This window comes from Rhinoderma darwinii, chromosome 3, assembly GCF_050947455.1.
Source record: "Rhinoderma darwinii isolate aRhiDar2 chromosome 3, aRhiDar2.hap1, whole genome shotgun sequence".
NCBI classification, from domain to species: Eukaryota; Metazoa; Chordata; class Amphibia; order Anura; family Rhinodermatidae; genus Rhinoderma; species Rhinoderma darwinii.
This window is the reverse complement of record NC_134689.1, coordinates 275155131-275171975: the sequence shown is the minus strand read 5'-3', so window position 1 is coordinate 275171975 and position 16845 is coordinate 275155131. Positions and strand designations below refer to the sequence as shown.

Genomic DNA, 16845 nt, shown 5'->3' with positions numbered 1-16845 from the left:
TGTCCATATATGGACAGTGACCTCAGGGCTTCCCTCTAGGAGCGGAATCCCTGGCCTATGCTCTGGCTGGGGATTCCGCTCCTAGAGGGAGTCCCAATGGCAATATCTACTGGGGGGTGGCACTATAAGCATGGAAACTGTGGCACTATATAGGGGCACTACCAATAAGGGCACTGTGGCACTATTGAGATAGCATTTTCACTTTATTCATGGGCACCGGCACTAGGGCAGCTTTTTGGGTATTATACTGTATAAGTGCAGCTAGGGGGGCATTATACTGTATGGGGCAGCTATGGGTGCATTTTATTATATGGGGGCTTCTGTATGGGCATTTTACTGTATGGGGCAGCATGCTGCATGGGGGAATTTGGGCATTATACTGAATGGGCGAATCTATGTGGGCATTATACTGTATGGGGGCATTTGTGTTGGCCTTATACTGTATGGTGGCAGCAAGAGGGCAATATACTGTGGCACTACCTACATGGGCACTGTGTCACTATCTACAAGGGCACTGGCACTAGGGGCAGCTATGGGGGCATTATACTGTATGGGGCAGCTATGGAGGCATTATGCTGTATGAGGGAATTTGTTTGGGCATTATACTGCATGGGAGAATGTGTGGGCATTATACTGTATGGGGGCATCTGTGTTGGCTTTATACTGTATGGGTGCATCTATTGGGCATTATACTGTATGGTGGCAGCTATGGGGGCATTATACGGTGTGGGGGCAGCTATTTGGTATTATCCTGTGTGGGAGGCACTATGGGAGCAGAATACTGTGTGGGCTGAATCTGGTGTGTATGGGTAGGGATTAGATGTGTGGCTAAAAATAAAAATTGGCGCTCCGCGTGCCGCATCAGATATCCCTCTTTGTGATACTTGAAAGTTGGGAGGTATGACAAATGATAAAATAAACACTATAACAGACTGTACGATCCTGGTCTCTCTTGTATACAAACTGAATGTAAGAACGTGACGTCATGTCACACGCCTGCAATGGCCACATTACAGAAACATCATCTTTGCAGTAAACCTTGACAGGCCACCGTGGTCACGTACCGTTCAACTAACAAGAAGGACAGAGAAGCTTAGAATCAATATGCGAAGTACATAAAATTGTTTCTACATCTCCAAAAAGACAAAACCTCCCTTAACTTAACAAAAGCAAAAATCTCGTATGTCGCAAAACGTGGAAATCGTGGGGTCTTCTAGAAATATGGCGCCATTTTTTTTTTTTTTAATGAAACAGAAAAATGACTCATTGCATCGATGCCTCCACTACTAATGTCTGCAGTAGCTCAAACACAAGGTCACATGATAGTCCCAGTCATGTGACCGTGATGTCATCAAAGTCCTACTAGAGGATGGGAACGATCTACCTGCGGGGTGAATTACACGTCCATGATTCCGGAGTGAGGCATGTCTGCCCCAGTAGATAGAGGAAAGCCAGAAGCCGCGGGTGAGCTGCGCGGGAAAAGTGTACAGGAACTGACCGAGATCCTGGAGCGACAGGAGAAGCTGCTGCGTAATAAGTACGAGGTCTCCATAGCCGGCTACATGTACATGGCGGGCACTGTCACGTGGGCACGGCTAATTTATAATGTCGGTAGAATATTATATAATAATGGGGGCAGAGGACCCTCCCAGCTCACGGCCACTGACCCCATGGCGGAAGTCCTTTATTTTCTTCATGTTTAGTTGAACAACATTGACTTCGTGTCTCTTTATTTCTCATATATGAACTGTCCGGCTGTAGAGACTAAAAAGGCGGAGTAATATTCAGGCCCTGGTAATATCAGACTGTATTATACGCTCAGAACTGAAGGTGGCCGCCGTTGTTAACCATAAAACCGGGAACGCCATGCCAGTGTTCATAATTATGCCCCAATGTCCCCCACAAACCATTCTCTAAGGGGAAAGTCACCCATCTAGTAGAATAGAAAGTTTTTTCTTCTCAACGTGTTCTAAAAAAAATATATAACACTCACAAAATGGCATAAGTAAGACGACATTAGATGCTGGTTGTACGGAAGTATTTCCCCTAATAGTATTTCTTCTAGAGGAGAATATCTCCTGTATGCAGCACCCCACCGTAGCACCAATAGTACATGGCCGCAGGGGACTCCGTGCACAGCCTCCTGTATGTGACTCTGCTGTGGGCATGAGGTTTTACATTGATGCCACCTTGTGCATATGACCCCCAAAAAGGTCTAGAGTTTTTGGCTTTGGACCAGGGCTGGTAAATTCATTAGGAGCCACTGTTGGCATTGTCGAGGGCTAGATGGATACAGTGTCCTGCCAGCCCTGCAGCCTTACCTGTCGCCTCCAGTAGCTTTACGTTATAGTCGGTGCTAGGCTATGTGCGCATGGCCATATTGTAGATCTGTGCATTTGTCGTATATTTAGTGTCAAGGACGGGATTGGATCCTGTACTGTGAAATCAGGAACGCCTTTTCTAAAGACTAACATGGGTTTTACGAGACTAAGATAAAAATATGGAAGGTGACCGTCTTAAAGAGGCTCTGTCACCAGATTATAAGTGGCCTATATTGTACATAATGTGATCGGTGCTGTAATGTAGATAACAGCAGTGTTTTTTTTAAATTTAGAAAAATGATCTATTTTCACCAAGTTATGAGCAATTTTAGATTTATGCTAATGGATTTCTTAATAGACAACTGGGCGTGTTTTTACTTTTGACCAAGTGGGCGTTGGGAAGAGAAGTGTATGACGCTGACCAATCAGTGACCAATCAGCGTCATACACTTCTCTCCATTCATTTACTCTGCACATAATGATACTGCATTGTTCACTATCTGCAGCCACATATTCACACATTAACGTTACTGAAGTGTCTTGACAGTAAATAGACATCGCGTCCAACCAGGACGGGATGTCTATTCACAATCCTGACACTTCGGTAACGTTTCTGTGGTACTTACAGCACAGCAAGCGTGATCTCGCTGTAAACTATCATTTACAGCGAGATCTCGCGAGATTACCCTTGCTGTGCTGTAAGTCCCACACAAACGTTACCGAAGTGTCGGGATTGTGAATAGACATCGCGTCCTGGTTGGACGCAATGTCTATTTACTGTCAAGACACTTCAGTAACGTTAATGTGTGAATATGTGGCTGCAGATAGTGAACAACGCAGTATCACTATGTGCAGAGTAAATGAATGGGGAGAAGTGTATGACGCTGATTGGTCACTGATTGGTCAGCGTCATGCACTCCTCTGTACAACGCCCACTTGGTCAAAAGTACAAACACGCCCAGTTGGGCATTAAGAATGTCATTAGCATAAATCTAAAATTGCTCATAACTTGGTGAAAATAGATCATTTTTCAAAATAAAAACCACTGCTGTCATCTACATTACAGCGCCGATCTCATTATGTACAAGATAGGGCACTTATAATCTGGTGACAGAGCCTCTTTAAGTTCCCCTTTATACATATTTCTTTAGCACATGTTCTATGTTACATAACTTAATGCTTTATACCTAAGCAGCGTGGATTATTGTTGTGTATACTGTAAAGATTCAATGATGCTTATCTTAACTATTGTAACATTTGTATGTTGTGTTTGATCTCTTTTTATAGAAATTTTGTTGCTAAACTTCCAGACCGTGGAAAAAAGATTTTGGATTACACTGAAAAAGTACAAGCTGCTATTGCTGAACATAATAGAGAGAAAAAAACAACAGATCTCCTTTCAGCATTCAAATTACAATTTCAGGAACAGCAATGTAATATAAAAGAAAATGCTGAAACCTCAGAAGATCTTGAGGATAAGGTAACACCAGCATCCACACTGGGGACCAAGGCTAAAGAGAACTCGTCCCATCATGCTAATGCCATTAGCACAAAGTTTGCCCATAGTCTGGATACAATTAGCTTTACTGCCTCTGTGAAAACCAATGAAGAGAACTACAACAACCCTCACACAGATGAGAATACAACCGATGCTCTGGTAAATGGCCTGAAGATGATTAGTATTAAAGAAAGGGGAGATCATGCAAGCAAAGTCTCCTCAGAGACTGCTCTATCTGAAAAGACTGATCCCTTCCCGGGTACCAGTGGAGCAAATAAATCTCATTTTATTGAAGTTCTAGAGAGAAGGTCAATTTGCCCAATTCTAAGGAAGGAACGATTCAGAACGAACAGGTACAAAGACACTGGGGAGATAAATGGTCCACCGTATAAAACATAGACGGGCTGGATGTTCCAGGCCGAAAGACACCCTAGTGTTCTGGTTTATAGAGGGCAGTCCCAAGTAGAAATGTCACGATACCAGAATTTGGACGTCGATACCGATACTACGTGTAGTATTGCGATTTCGATACCAAAACGATACTTTAAAAAAAAAAAAAGTTCTTCCGTTTTCTGATGTGAGGCGCGAGGTCTGATGATGAATTTTGAATGTGCCTCACATTAATAGTAATTAACCCCATCATGTTTCTCAGTCATGATGGGTTAATGTGTGAGGTACATGATGGGGTTAATTACTATTAATGTGAGGCACATGGAGGTTAAATTCATCACACCTCGTGCCTCACAATAAGTGAAAGAAAGCAGTTTTTATTTTATTTTTTACAGCGCACACATCACAAATGATGCAAAAAAATTGTTGTGCAGGTTATTACGGCCGCGCCAATACTGAATATGTGAATGTTTTATGTATTGAGACTTATTTTAATGTTTATTGTAAAATAGGTGTATGTGTATTTTTTTTTTAAATTTAATATTACTTTATGTTTTTAAGCTTTTCATGTACTGGCATATATCTATATACTAGTCAGATAGTACACAGGCAGTTGTTAGGACATACTCAAGTATGCCCTAACAGGAAATATGGTAAGACAGCCCTGGGGTCCTTCAACGGACCCTGGGCTGTCTGCCCATATATGGTATGTCCCTCAATTGCATCACAGGGATTCCTGTGATGCGATTCAAGGGGCATCCCCCCTTCTCACCTCTGAATGCTGCAGTCAGCTGTGATCGCAGCATTCAGGGGAATAACGGCGGAGATGAGCGGTTTCTCTGATCTCCGCCGTTATAGAGCGGGGCTCCGGCTGTGTAATACATCAAATGCGTGCGCGGTCAGCATGAGGAGGTGCGGCTGGCGCTGCACTAATGAGCGGCGGTTCAGGCACTGGAGACAGAACATGGGGGTGTTTTGTAGAGCGCCCGCCATGTTCTGTCTTCAGTGCCGCCGCTCATTAGTGCAGCGCTGGCCGCATCGCATCATCCTGACCCCGCGCACTTGTTATCAGGACTCAGGAGCGGGGCAATGACTGTATCACACAGCCGCAGCCCCGCTCTCATACATTCATGTATTACCATACTAAGCCGTGCGGCCGCACAGCTTAGTATCGAAATACATGAAATAACGGTATCGAAACGTTTGGGGATGCAGAGTATGGAAACAGTATCGAAGTTTCCATGCATTGTGCATCCCTAGTACCAAGAACTGAAAGGGGTTTTCCTATCCCTGACATTTATGGCATATCAACAGCATATCCTATAAATGTCTGATAGATGTGGGTTTCATCTCTGGGACCCATACCTATCCCATGACACCGCCAAACCATCTGTTGCTGGGCTCTGACCACTGACTGACGAGGTAGCCGGGTTTTCCTAAAACATCCAAGTGTGTTTTGCTACGCTGTTTTCGGAACTCCCATAGAAGTGAATGGAAATTGCAGAGACAGAAGCGAGCTGTCCTCTCTCCAATACTTGGGGCCTTCCAGCTGGGGATGTTGCCTTCTCTGTGGGAGATTTGCCTGCTCTGTCCAGTCCTGAAGGTCTCCTACGTAGGCAAGTATGGGACCTAAAAACAAGACCATAAGTTAGGATGACTTCATATCATCAGATCCACTTTAATATTTTTATTTGGTAATAACCAAATATTTTCTCTTTAGTGACTGAGAAGCACACTGATTTAGCGCATATGGCAAAATTCTGCTTATCTAGCATTTTCTGGACTTCCAAAGTGCAAGGTTTGCGGGTTTTCTGAGCCAACGGATGCTTATACTGTGTGTACACACACACACACACACACACACACACACACACACACACACACACACACACACACACACACACACACACACACACACACACACACACACACACACACACACACACACACACACACACACACACACACACACACACACACACACCTGAAAATCATCAAAATCCATGACAATTCTGCTGTTGATGGTAGCACATTAGTAACAACCATGGCAATTTATTAGCAAATCAGTGTTGCGCTTCTCAAGGACAACAGCATGTGGACACTGGCACATGCATTAGCTACTTCAACATGATCTTCTCAGTATAGGTGCGTAGTCCCAAAGCATATTTTTTAGACCTTTATTTCTTATCCTGTGTATATGCCATAGATGTCTAAGTTGGGAATAACCCTAAAAGTAAATGCCAAAGACCTGCTTTGAACCCATCAAGTGCAGGACTATCACATGACTTTCTGTTCTCTTAATCCAACACCGATCTATTTTTCACACTTGTCTGAATATAATTTACAAACTATAAAATATCACATTATAGTACTTTTTGTTGTGCATTGTAAAGCAATGTTCCGATATACCAGTGCAAATTATTAGGGACATTAGTACCCAAAGTCGTAACTTCTTTTTTTTTTTTTTTTTTCAAGATTGCCGTCAGACTCAAACAGCTCAAGTCCAAATCAATCACCAGGAGATAAAGCACTTAGGATGTCTGCGGAAGAGAGAAAATTATATGACAGGAAACATCTGGATGACATCACTTCTGCTAGACTTCCGCCACTTCATCACTCTCCAGCCCAGTTACTACCTCTGGAGGAATCTCTAGCACTTCAGATAGAACAGAAAAATATTTATGATGTAAATATATATATTTTTTTCTTATCATGATGATCTGAATCCCAGACACATCGGGGCTAATATAAGGACAAGTGATTATCATTGCGTCCGGCTGTCATATTCTAGTGTAGGTTAAATAATCAACACAGCCATCTGATCTCTCTGGTCATATATACTTGAATCTTTACATTTCATAAATGATAGGCCATCAATATCTGATCGGTGAGGGTCCGTCTCCTGACACTCCCGACGATCAGCTTTTGTAAAGGAACACTGGCGCCCATACGAACGCTGCTTCCCCTTCATTACTGCCACTGCTCGTACTGTGACTTGCCTACACACTTGTAGCGACGCTTCACACTATTCGCCTTCTCTCATTGAAGTGCATGTGAGAAGGCTGTAATACAATGAACCACCGCTACAAGTGTGTGTGCGATTCACAGTACGAGCAGTGACAGTAATGAAAGGGAAACGCGTGCGTACGAGCATCGCGGCCTCTTCAAAACAGCTGATTGGGGGACACTACTCTGTCGCTGTGCTGTTGCAGAGTTAAATGCAAACTGTGCTATTCCTACATGAGATTGATAACAGGAGGTCCAGAAAAATGACTACCACCTTTATCACTTCTCCCCCGTTCTAAGAACTTCCAGAAATATTTACTCACATGTGCAAATAATGTCAGCAGCTTCTCTTATAACACTGCACTTTTATAGGCTTTCCACTTATTTTATGTTTAGTAAACCTTTAAAATATTATGTAAGCAAAGTGTAATAGTATAATTAAAAGTTCTACAATATACCTTGTAAATTCCTTACCATTTTCAAGATAACTCTTAGCTGTAAGAAGAACTAGCCCTGTAAGGTTTTCAGCCTTTGGATGTAAACAAGGTGGTTTCCATTCACTGACAGAAAACATATAATAAAGAAAATATTTCGCCTGTTTTATGCATCAGACATTGTGCACGTGATTTGTAGTCAAGCACGTTCACGCAACGCTATTGGCCATGTGTAAAAGTGAAAGGAAAGAGAGGGAGCTGTTGTAAGTGAATTGGATACATGGCGATCTTCTGATATAATTATATTATGGGAAACGCCACCAGTAGCTTTCAGGTTATAACATGCAGGACTGCAGAGAGTTCTACATCCCCAGCAGACACATGCCGTTTTACAACCGTTGTATATTCTATTGGACACACTGCAAACGTGTTATTCCCTATAGCCCTACTTTCTCATAAATGCTATTTGTTTGCTGTGCTTTCTATTAACAATTTTTTTCATTTGCTATTTATAGGAAAAACAAGCCAAGCTTGCAGCACAAAAACTTTTCGAGAAGCTGAACATTAAAATGGGGCCTTTTAATCCTGAAGGCGATCCGTACAAGAAATACAGAGATGATACGCTTGGAGCTGAAGAATAACCTGCAGGTATATTGATGGTGTGATAACCGCAATGGAGACTTGGACCGTGTAGCTATCGACCTATAACCCGGATTGGCCTTGTATACATGAACATGACATATTATTACTATGTACAAAACTGTACTGTATGAGGTATGACTAGGAAAATGGAAGTTCACTTTGCTTCTATTTTTCTACTAAACAAATGTATTTTCACAAATACACGGTGACACCACTATTCTACTTCCAGTTCTGTTACGCATGGGCTTCTTGGTGAATATTATCACTTATTGGCACCTTTACATTGCTGCCAGTATAATTTTGCTACTGCTGACATTGCTGAATAACAATTAAAAATACAATTAAATCTAACAATTCAGGTTTGCTTGCAGAGATCCCGAATGTCACACTTCACTTCTTCCACAATCACGGGTCCGGGAAGCTGAGATACAGCGAGGTGTTTGGTGGGGTCCTTATGCTGGCCATACATCAGTGATTTCTGAACGATTTGTGGTTCATGGTTAGTCTGTGAAGGTTGCAGTTCTGGAAGACCATGTTGTAAGTTAAAACAACTGTCCATATCCGACTTGATCTGTGGCCTGGTATGGGATGCAGATCTGTCATTTGGCATAAACAACCTTCCAACGACTGCACCTGACAACGAGCAAAAAATGGCAACACAGCAGATCAACTTTTTTATAATGCTAATACTTGGACAAGATTAGCATCCTAAAAATCCACCACTCCGGGCTTTTACAAGATTTACAACCAGATGAGTGATTCTGGGAAGATTCAGCTTGTCTTCGTTTCTCCAAGAAGCAAACTATTCTGGCATTTCAGCCTCCATTGTCTTATTTGTGGTAAATACGAATCTAATCGTTTTCCCGTTTTCGAAATATAGACCAGGTGAATTTTTACTGCATCTCACATCTAACATTCACTTTAAATCTTCTCATGGACATAAAGGGATATTTCCGTGTTACATGCACTGAATCTGACATTTTGTGTAAATATTGCCTATATAATATGGCTATTTTCACATCTTGGAGTAAACAATCCATATCAGTTAGGCTTTAGCAGTCAGAAGTGTCAGCATTTTTACATTGTTTTCTATTTATTAAGATATGTTGCATAAATTCTTATAACATTTTTTTAATTGTTACTTCCCAATCATAAATTTACAAAATTCTCTTAGGTTATATAAAATGTCTGAAAATAATTTTTACAGGCCGCATATGTCAATAAAAATATTTTTCTATGAAGAGTGTTAAGTGTTTTGCTTAAAATTCGTATAAAGTTGTCCTCCATGGCTGCAAGTTATGGAGTGCTGAACTGGACATTGAGGCTCCTCCACTCAATGATCAATGGTGGATGTCAGAAAAGTACACATAATTGGTATTACCAAGTACGTAACGGTCCATCCTATAATATTATCATGTTATTTTATCCGCACGGTGAACGTTGTGAAAATAAACTAAAAAAAGTCAGAATTGTTTAGCCCACCTCACGAAAAAACTGAATAAAAAACGATCAAAAATTTGTATGTACCCTAAAATCGTACCAATGAAACCGTGAATTTATCCTGCAAAATAAAAAAAAGCCCTCATATGGCTATGTTAACAGAAAAATAGAAATGTTTAGGCTTACAGAGTGTGGCGAGTGTTTCAAGAAAAAGAAAAAAAATTGTGCAAAAGTAGTAAAACATAAAAAAATATAAATTTACTATCGCCTTAATCGTACTGGCCCACGGAATAAAGTTAACATGTCATTTATACCGCACGGTGAAAGATGTAAAAACAAAGGTGAAAAATAATTGCAGGAATTTTTGGTTTTTCTACCCTTCAAATAGTATAAGTTATACAATACATCAGGGGTCTCAAACTCAGCCCGGTAAGTGGGCCACATATAGGAAAAAATGGGCAGTTGACGGGCCGCATTACTTTCAAATTTGATGCAATACAAAATTGTTAATCAATTAGTTATTTGAACTACTATAACACTATGTTACTATAATACCACATTACAGTAGTATTATAGTAATGTAGTATTGTTATAGTAATGTTGGGGTAGGGAGACAGACAGATGAGCCCTAATCTACCCGCCACTCAGTCCCTGCCTACTTGCACGACCCGTCCTAGGCGACGGCGTACAACTCGGCGACGGTCCCTACGCTCAATATGTGTACGACAGACAAACAGACAAGGGTACACAGAATCTAAGGGAAATGGGGCAGTTGCCCACGGCAACAGCGTGAGCAACTGGAGTAGTGAACGAGACGAGTCAAACCAGGAGTGTACGAGGTACCAAACGCAGAGCAGGAGCGTAGTCAGTAAAGCCAGGGTCAATATGAAGCAAGGTCAATAATAGCAGGAGCAGCAGAGCCAGAAAACAGGAAAGAATCACAGGCAAAGACAAGCAGGAAATTAAGGTATAAATAGACCGAGGGTGGGAGCTAGAACCGTCTGGCCAGGCTGTGATAGGTTCTCTCACTCTTGAGCCTCCCAGCCTGAGTGGTAGCAGATTGAGTCACTCTATCAGACCTAGGAGCAGGTGCAGACTGATTAACCACGGGCGTCGACACAGAAGCGGTGTCTGGCAGATCCTTTACAACTACATTTCTATAAAAATACTACATTACTATAATAATACTACATTACTATAATTATAGCGCTAGGTTTAAAATTTAAGAGAATTCTCCACGTACTTATTTCAACAATCCAGTTTTCCAGTTTAAGTATCGCTAAATGCAGTCTGGTGGCTCAGTTGGCAGCCGCACGTGTCAAGATTGGACAGCCCCTTTTTATATAGTGCCCTCTGTAGATAATGCCACAGTGCCCTCTGTAGATACTGCCACACACCCACTTGTAGATGCTGCCGCAGTGCCCTCTGTAGATGTTGCCGCGGTGCCCTCTGTAGATGCTGCCGCGGTTCCCTCTGTAGATGCTGCCGCAGTGCCCTCTGTAGATGCTGCCGCGGTGCCCTCTGTAGATGCTGCCGTGGTGCCCTCTGTAGATGCTGCCGTGGTGCCCTCTGTAGATGCTGCCGCGGTGCCCTCTGTAGATGCTGCCGCGGTGCCCTCTGTAGATGCTGCCGCGGTGCCCTCTGTAGATGCTGCCGCGGTGCCCTCTGTAGATGCTGCCGCGGTGCCCTCTGTAGATGTCGCCGCGGTGCCCTCTGTAGATGCCGCCGCGGTGCCCTCTGTAGATGCCGCCGCGGTGCCCTCTGTTGATGCCGCCGCGGTGCCCTCTGTTGATGCCGCCGCGGTGCCCTCTGTTGATGCCGCCGCGGTGCCCTCTGTTGATGCCGCCGCGGTGCCCTCTGTAGATGCCGCCGCGGTGCCCTCTGTAGATGCCGCCGCGGTGCCCTCTGTAGATGCCGCCACGGTGCCCTCTGTAGATGCCGCCACGGTGCCCTCTGTAGATGCCGCCACGGTGCCCTCTGTAGATGCCGCCACGGTGCCCTCTGTAGATGCCGCCACGGTGCCCTCTGTAGATGCCGCCACGGTGCCCTCTGTAGATGCCGCCACGGTGCCCTCTGTAGATGCCGCCACGGTGCCCTCTGTAGATGCCGCCACAGTGCCCTCTGTAGATGCCGCCACAGTGCCCTCCGTAGATGCCGCCACAGTGCCCTCCGCAGATGCTGCCACAGTGCCCTATGTTGATGGTCAGAAGGTGAACAGAAAAAATGCAGTGTAATTACGGGTATCGGCGCCAGGCTGAAGAGGATCAGGAACGGAGTCAAGTGCATAGGATCTAGGAGATCTTTTATTGAGAAGATGACGCGTTTCTGGACCGGACTGGTCCCTTCGTCAGGTCAGTATACAATAGTTGCACGTGTAGTGTGCACATATATATGCAGTAAAAAGACCGGGAACACACCGATGCACAACACTTCAATTAACATACAAATTATCAAGAGCCGTTATGGGATAACAGATTCTTCGTGGCTTCAAAGTTTAAAACATCATGGTTTATACAGATAATATATGTTATTCACATGTGTTCTTATACATTTATTCATGATTGTGTACATTCTGTTCTAGCATCATGTTTTTCACATAGATTCTCATGCACCTTTTTCTCAAAGCCGTTTTTGAGCTGTTATACTTTAAGGGTATGTTCACACGGCCTATTTACGGACGTATATCGGGCGTTTTTGCCCCGATTTACGCCCGAAAATAGCACCTCAATAGCGCTGACAAACATCTGCCCATTGAAAGCAATGGGCAGACGTTTGTCTGTTCACACGAGGCGTATATTTACGCGCCGCTGTCAAAAGACGGTGCGTAAATAGACGCCCGCGTCAAAGAAGTGACCTGTCACTTCTTTGGCCGTAATTAGAGCCGTTATTCATTGACTCCAATGAATAGCAGCGCTAATTACGCCCGTAATTAACGCGGCGTTCAAGCGCCTGCACATGCCCGTACGGCTGAAATTACGGGGATGTTTTCAGGCTGAAACCTCCCCGTAATTTCAGCCGTAACGGACCCCCGCCGTGTGAACATACCCTTATGCTTTAACCCCTTCAGGACTGAGCCTGTTTTGGCCTTCAGGACGAAGCCGATTTTTCAAATCTGACCGTGTCACTTTATGTGGTAATAACTCCGGAATGCTTTTGCCTATCCAAGTGATTCTGAGATTGTTTTCTCGTGACATATTGTACTTTATGTTAGGGAAAAAATTTGATTGATAAATTCAATATTTATTTGTAAAAAACACCAAGATTTAGAGAAAATTAGCAAAAATTTGCATTTTTCTAAATTTAAATGTATCTACTAAACAGATAGTAATACCACACAAAATAGTTACTAGTTTATATTTCCCATATGTCTACTTTATGTTTGCATCATTTTTTGAACATTCTTTTATTTTTCTAGGACGTTACAAGGCTTAGAACTTTAGCAGCAATTTCTCATATTTTCAAGAAAATTTCAAAAGCCTATTTTTTCAGGGACCATTTCAGTTCTGAAGTGGCTTTGAGGGCCCTATATATTAGAAAGTCCCCATAAATCACCCCATTTTGAAAACTGCGCCCCTCAAAGTATTCAAAACAGCATTCAGAAAGTGTTTTAACCCTTTAGGTGTTTCACAGGAATTAAAGCAAAGTAGAGGTGAAATTTACAAATTCATTTTTTTTTTCGAAAATTCATTTGTAATAAATTTTTTCTGTACCACAGAAGGTTTTACCCAAGAAATGCAACTCAATATTTATTGCCCAGATTTTGCAGTTTTTAGAAAGATCCCAAATGTGGTCCTAGTGTGGTAATGGACTGAAACACCGGCCTCAGAAGCAAAGGAGCACCTAGTGGATTTAGGGGCCTCCTTTTTTTAGAATATATTTTAGGCACCATGTCAGGTTTGAAGAGGTCTTGTGGTACCAAAACAGTAAAGACCCCCCAAAAGTGACCCTATTTTGGAAACTATACCCCTCAAGGGTATAGTTAGGATTTTGAACCCACAGTTTTTTTGCTAAATTTATTTGAATTTAGTATGTGAAGATCAAAATCTACTTTTTTTATGAAAAAACATAGACATTTTTAATTTTTGCAAGGAATAAAGTAGAAAAAACACCTCAACATATGTAAAGCAATTTCTTCCGATTATAGCAATACCCCATATGTGGTAATAAACTGCTGTTTGGACCCACAGCTGGCCTCAGAAGAGGAGCACCATTTGGATTTTGGATTTCTGATTTTGCTTCAATAGTTTTCAGTGCCGTGTCGCGTTTGCAATGCACTGGAGGGATGAAAACCGTGGAAACCCCCAAATAGTGACCCCATTTTGGAAACTACACCCCTCAAGGAATTTTTCTAGGGGTAAAGTTAGCATTTTGACCCCACAGTTGTTTTGCTGAATTCATTGGAATTAGTCTGTAAAGGTAAAAATCTACTTTTTTCTGTAAGAACTTAGACATTTTTAATTTTTACAAGGAATAAAGGAGAAAAAGCACCCCAACATTTGTAAAGCAATTTCTCCTGATTACGTAAATACCCCATATGTGGTAATAAACTTCTGTTTGGACCCACACCAGGGCTTAGAAGGGAAGCAGCGCTATTTGGCTTTTGGAGCTCAAATTTAGCTGGAATAGTTTTTGGGTGTCATGTCGAATTTGCAAAGCCACTAAGAGACCGAAACAGTGGAAGCCCCCCAAAAGTAACCCCATTTGAGAAACGACACCACTTAAGGAATCTATCTAGGGGTATAGTGAGCATTTAGGCCCCACACGTCTTTTGCAGAATTTATTAGAATTAGGCCGTGAAAATTAATATCAACATTATTTCCACTAAAATGTTGAATTTTTTCAATTTCACAAAGGATAAAGGAGAAAATGCACCCCAACATATGTAAAGCAATTTCTCCCGAGTACGGCTATACCCCACATGTGGTCATAAATGTTTTTTCATTAGAAAGTAATTAACCCTTTCCGAACTGATCCATGTTTTGCTTTTTCTTTTTAGTTTTTCCTCCCCGCTTTCCGAGCGCTACAACTTTTTATTTTTCAGTCAATAGAGTGGTGTGAGGGCTTATTTTTTGCGGGACGAGCTATAGTTTTTATTGGTAAAATTTTTTGGTACATAAGACTTTTTGAGCACTTTTTATTAAATTTTTTGGTAGAGCGAAGGTGAACAAAAAACTGATTTTGCAGTTTAAAATTCTTTCTTTTTCACGGCATTCACCGTGCGAGTTCAATAATGGTATAATGTAATAGCTTGGACTTTTACGGACGCAGCGATACCAATTTTGTGTATTTGTTTTTATTTTTTTACATTACTTTAGAGCAAAAATGTGAAAAGGGTTTCTTTTTGGACTTTAAATATTTATTAAAATTTTTCCACTAATAATAACTATTTACTTTTGTTTTTACACATTTTATTAGTCCCCCTCGGAGACTTGAACCAGCGATCGTTAGATCACTGGTAGAATACATTGCAATACTAATGTATTGCAGTATATTGTCATTTTTACAGGCTCCTGTAACAGCGTGTTCGCTGTTTCTGTCCGTTAGTCCCGGGTATCAGCTGTAATACACAGCTGACACCCGCAGCGTATGGCGCGGGCTCAGCGCGTGAGACGCTCCATATATCACCCCCTACACCACGACATGCTATTAAGTCATGGTGCGCGAAGGGTTTAATGCGCAGCGGATGGTGCAGAGTGAAAATTACAATTTTCCACTGATATGCCATTTTAGTGCACTATATGTTGTGCCCAGTTTGTGCCACAAATACCTCATAAAATTTTAACCGGGTTCTCCCGGGTATGGCGATGCCATATCGGTGGACGTAAATGGTTGTTTGGGCACGCTGTAGGGCTCAGAAGGGAGGGACGCCATTTGGCTTTTGGAGCGCAGATTTTGCTTGGTAGTAGCTCTGGCGTTTTGCTGGTATTTCAGTTTATAATGTGGGGGTACATGTAGGCTGGGCAGAGTACATCAGGGGCATAATAAGAGGGTATAATAATGGGGTAAATAAATAATAATCCTCAGATATGTGGCCTTTGTGGCACTTATAAATGGCGCCTGATCTTATCCGCTTTTGGAACACTGCACATTTTGCATCGCCATATTCTGGGAGCCAGAACTTTTTTTATTTTTTCACCACCGGAGCCGTGTGAGGGCTTATTCTTTGCGGGACAATCTGTAGATTTCATTGGTACCATTTTGGGGTACATGCCATTTTTTTTATCACTTTTTATTCCATTTTTCGGCAAGCGAGGTGACCAAAAACCATCAATTCTGACAATGATTTTTATTTATTTTTTACAGCGTTCACCCTGGGCTATAAATGACCATTATATTTTATTCTGCGGGTCGGTACGATTACAGCGATACCATATGTATATAGGTTTTTTATGTTTTGAGCGTTCGCACAATAAAATAACTTATTTAGTAAATAATAAATTTTTTGTGTCACCGTATTCTGAGAGCCATACGTTTTTTTTATTTTTTAGTCAAAAAAGCTGTGTAAGGGCTTGTTTTTTGCGGGATGGGTTGCAGTTTGTATCGGTACTATTTTGGCGTACATGCGACTTTTTGATCACTTTTTATTGTATATTTTGGGAGGGGTGGTGACCAAAAAATAGTGATTCTGGCATTGTTTTTAGTTTATTTTTTTTGCGGTGTTCACCGTGTGGGAAAAATAATATTATGGTTTTATAGTTGGGGCCGTTACGAACGCGGTGATACCAAATATGTGTACTTTTTTTTTACGTGTTCATTTTTTTTCCTATAATAAAAGACTTATTATAGGAAAAAAAGCAGTTCTTGTTTATATCACTTCTAACTTTTATTTTCACACTTTTTTAAAAACATGTATTTATTTTTTTTAACTTTTTTCACTTGTCCCACTAGGGGACACTTAGACTTGCAGCTCTGATCGCTGCTGGAATACATTACACTACACACGTAGTGTAATGCATTCCAACTGTCATTGTGACGTCACAGTCACACTGACAGGAAGCCTAGGAGGACCAGCAGAGGCTGGTCCTCGTAGGCTTCTGTACATGGCAGCCCGGAAGCCATTGTCTGGCGTCCGGTTGCCATGTGTACCTTCGCCAGCCCCCGTGATTTCACATGG

General features: G+C 42.1%; 1 protein-coding gene across 1 annotated transcript; it reads left to right on the top strand.

The window, feature by feature from the left end:
- Positions 1–1342: 1342 nt before the first annotated feature.
- On the top strand, positions 1343–9502 carry POLR2M (RNA polymerase II subunit M). The gene is made up of 4 exons (XM_075857952.1): positions 1343–1537; positions 3609–4172; positions 6685–6895; positions 8165–9502. The coding sequence occupies exons 1-4, from the start codon at positions 1425–1427 to the stop codon at positions 8288–8290; spliced, it is 1014 nt and encodes a 337-aa protein (XP_075714067.1). The 5' UTR covers positions 1343–1424; the 3' UTR covers positions 8291–9502.
- Positions 9503–16845: the final 7343 nt, after the last annotated feature.

What these genes read in the sequence shown, in the direction of transcription:
- POLR2M (XM_075857952.1), top strand. Translation starts at nt 1,425, where the DNA reads ATGTCTGCCCCAGTAGATAGAGGAAAGCCAGAAGCCGCGGGTGAGCTG. An exon ending in GAACGATTCAGAACGAACAG is followed by an intron (nt 4,173 to 6,684) that starts GTACAAAGACAC and finishes TTTTTTTTCAAG; the next exon opens with ATTGCCGTCAGACTCAAACA. An exon ending in AACAGAAAAATATTTATGAT is followed by an intron (nt 6,896 to 8,164) that starts GTAAATATATAT and finishes TGCTATTTATAG; the next exon opens with GAAAAACAAGCCAAGCTTGC.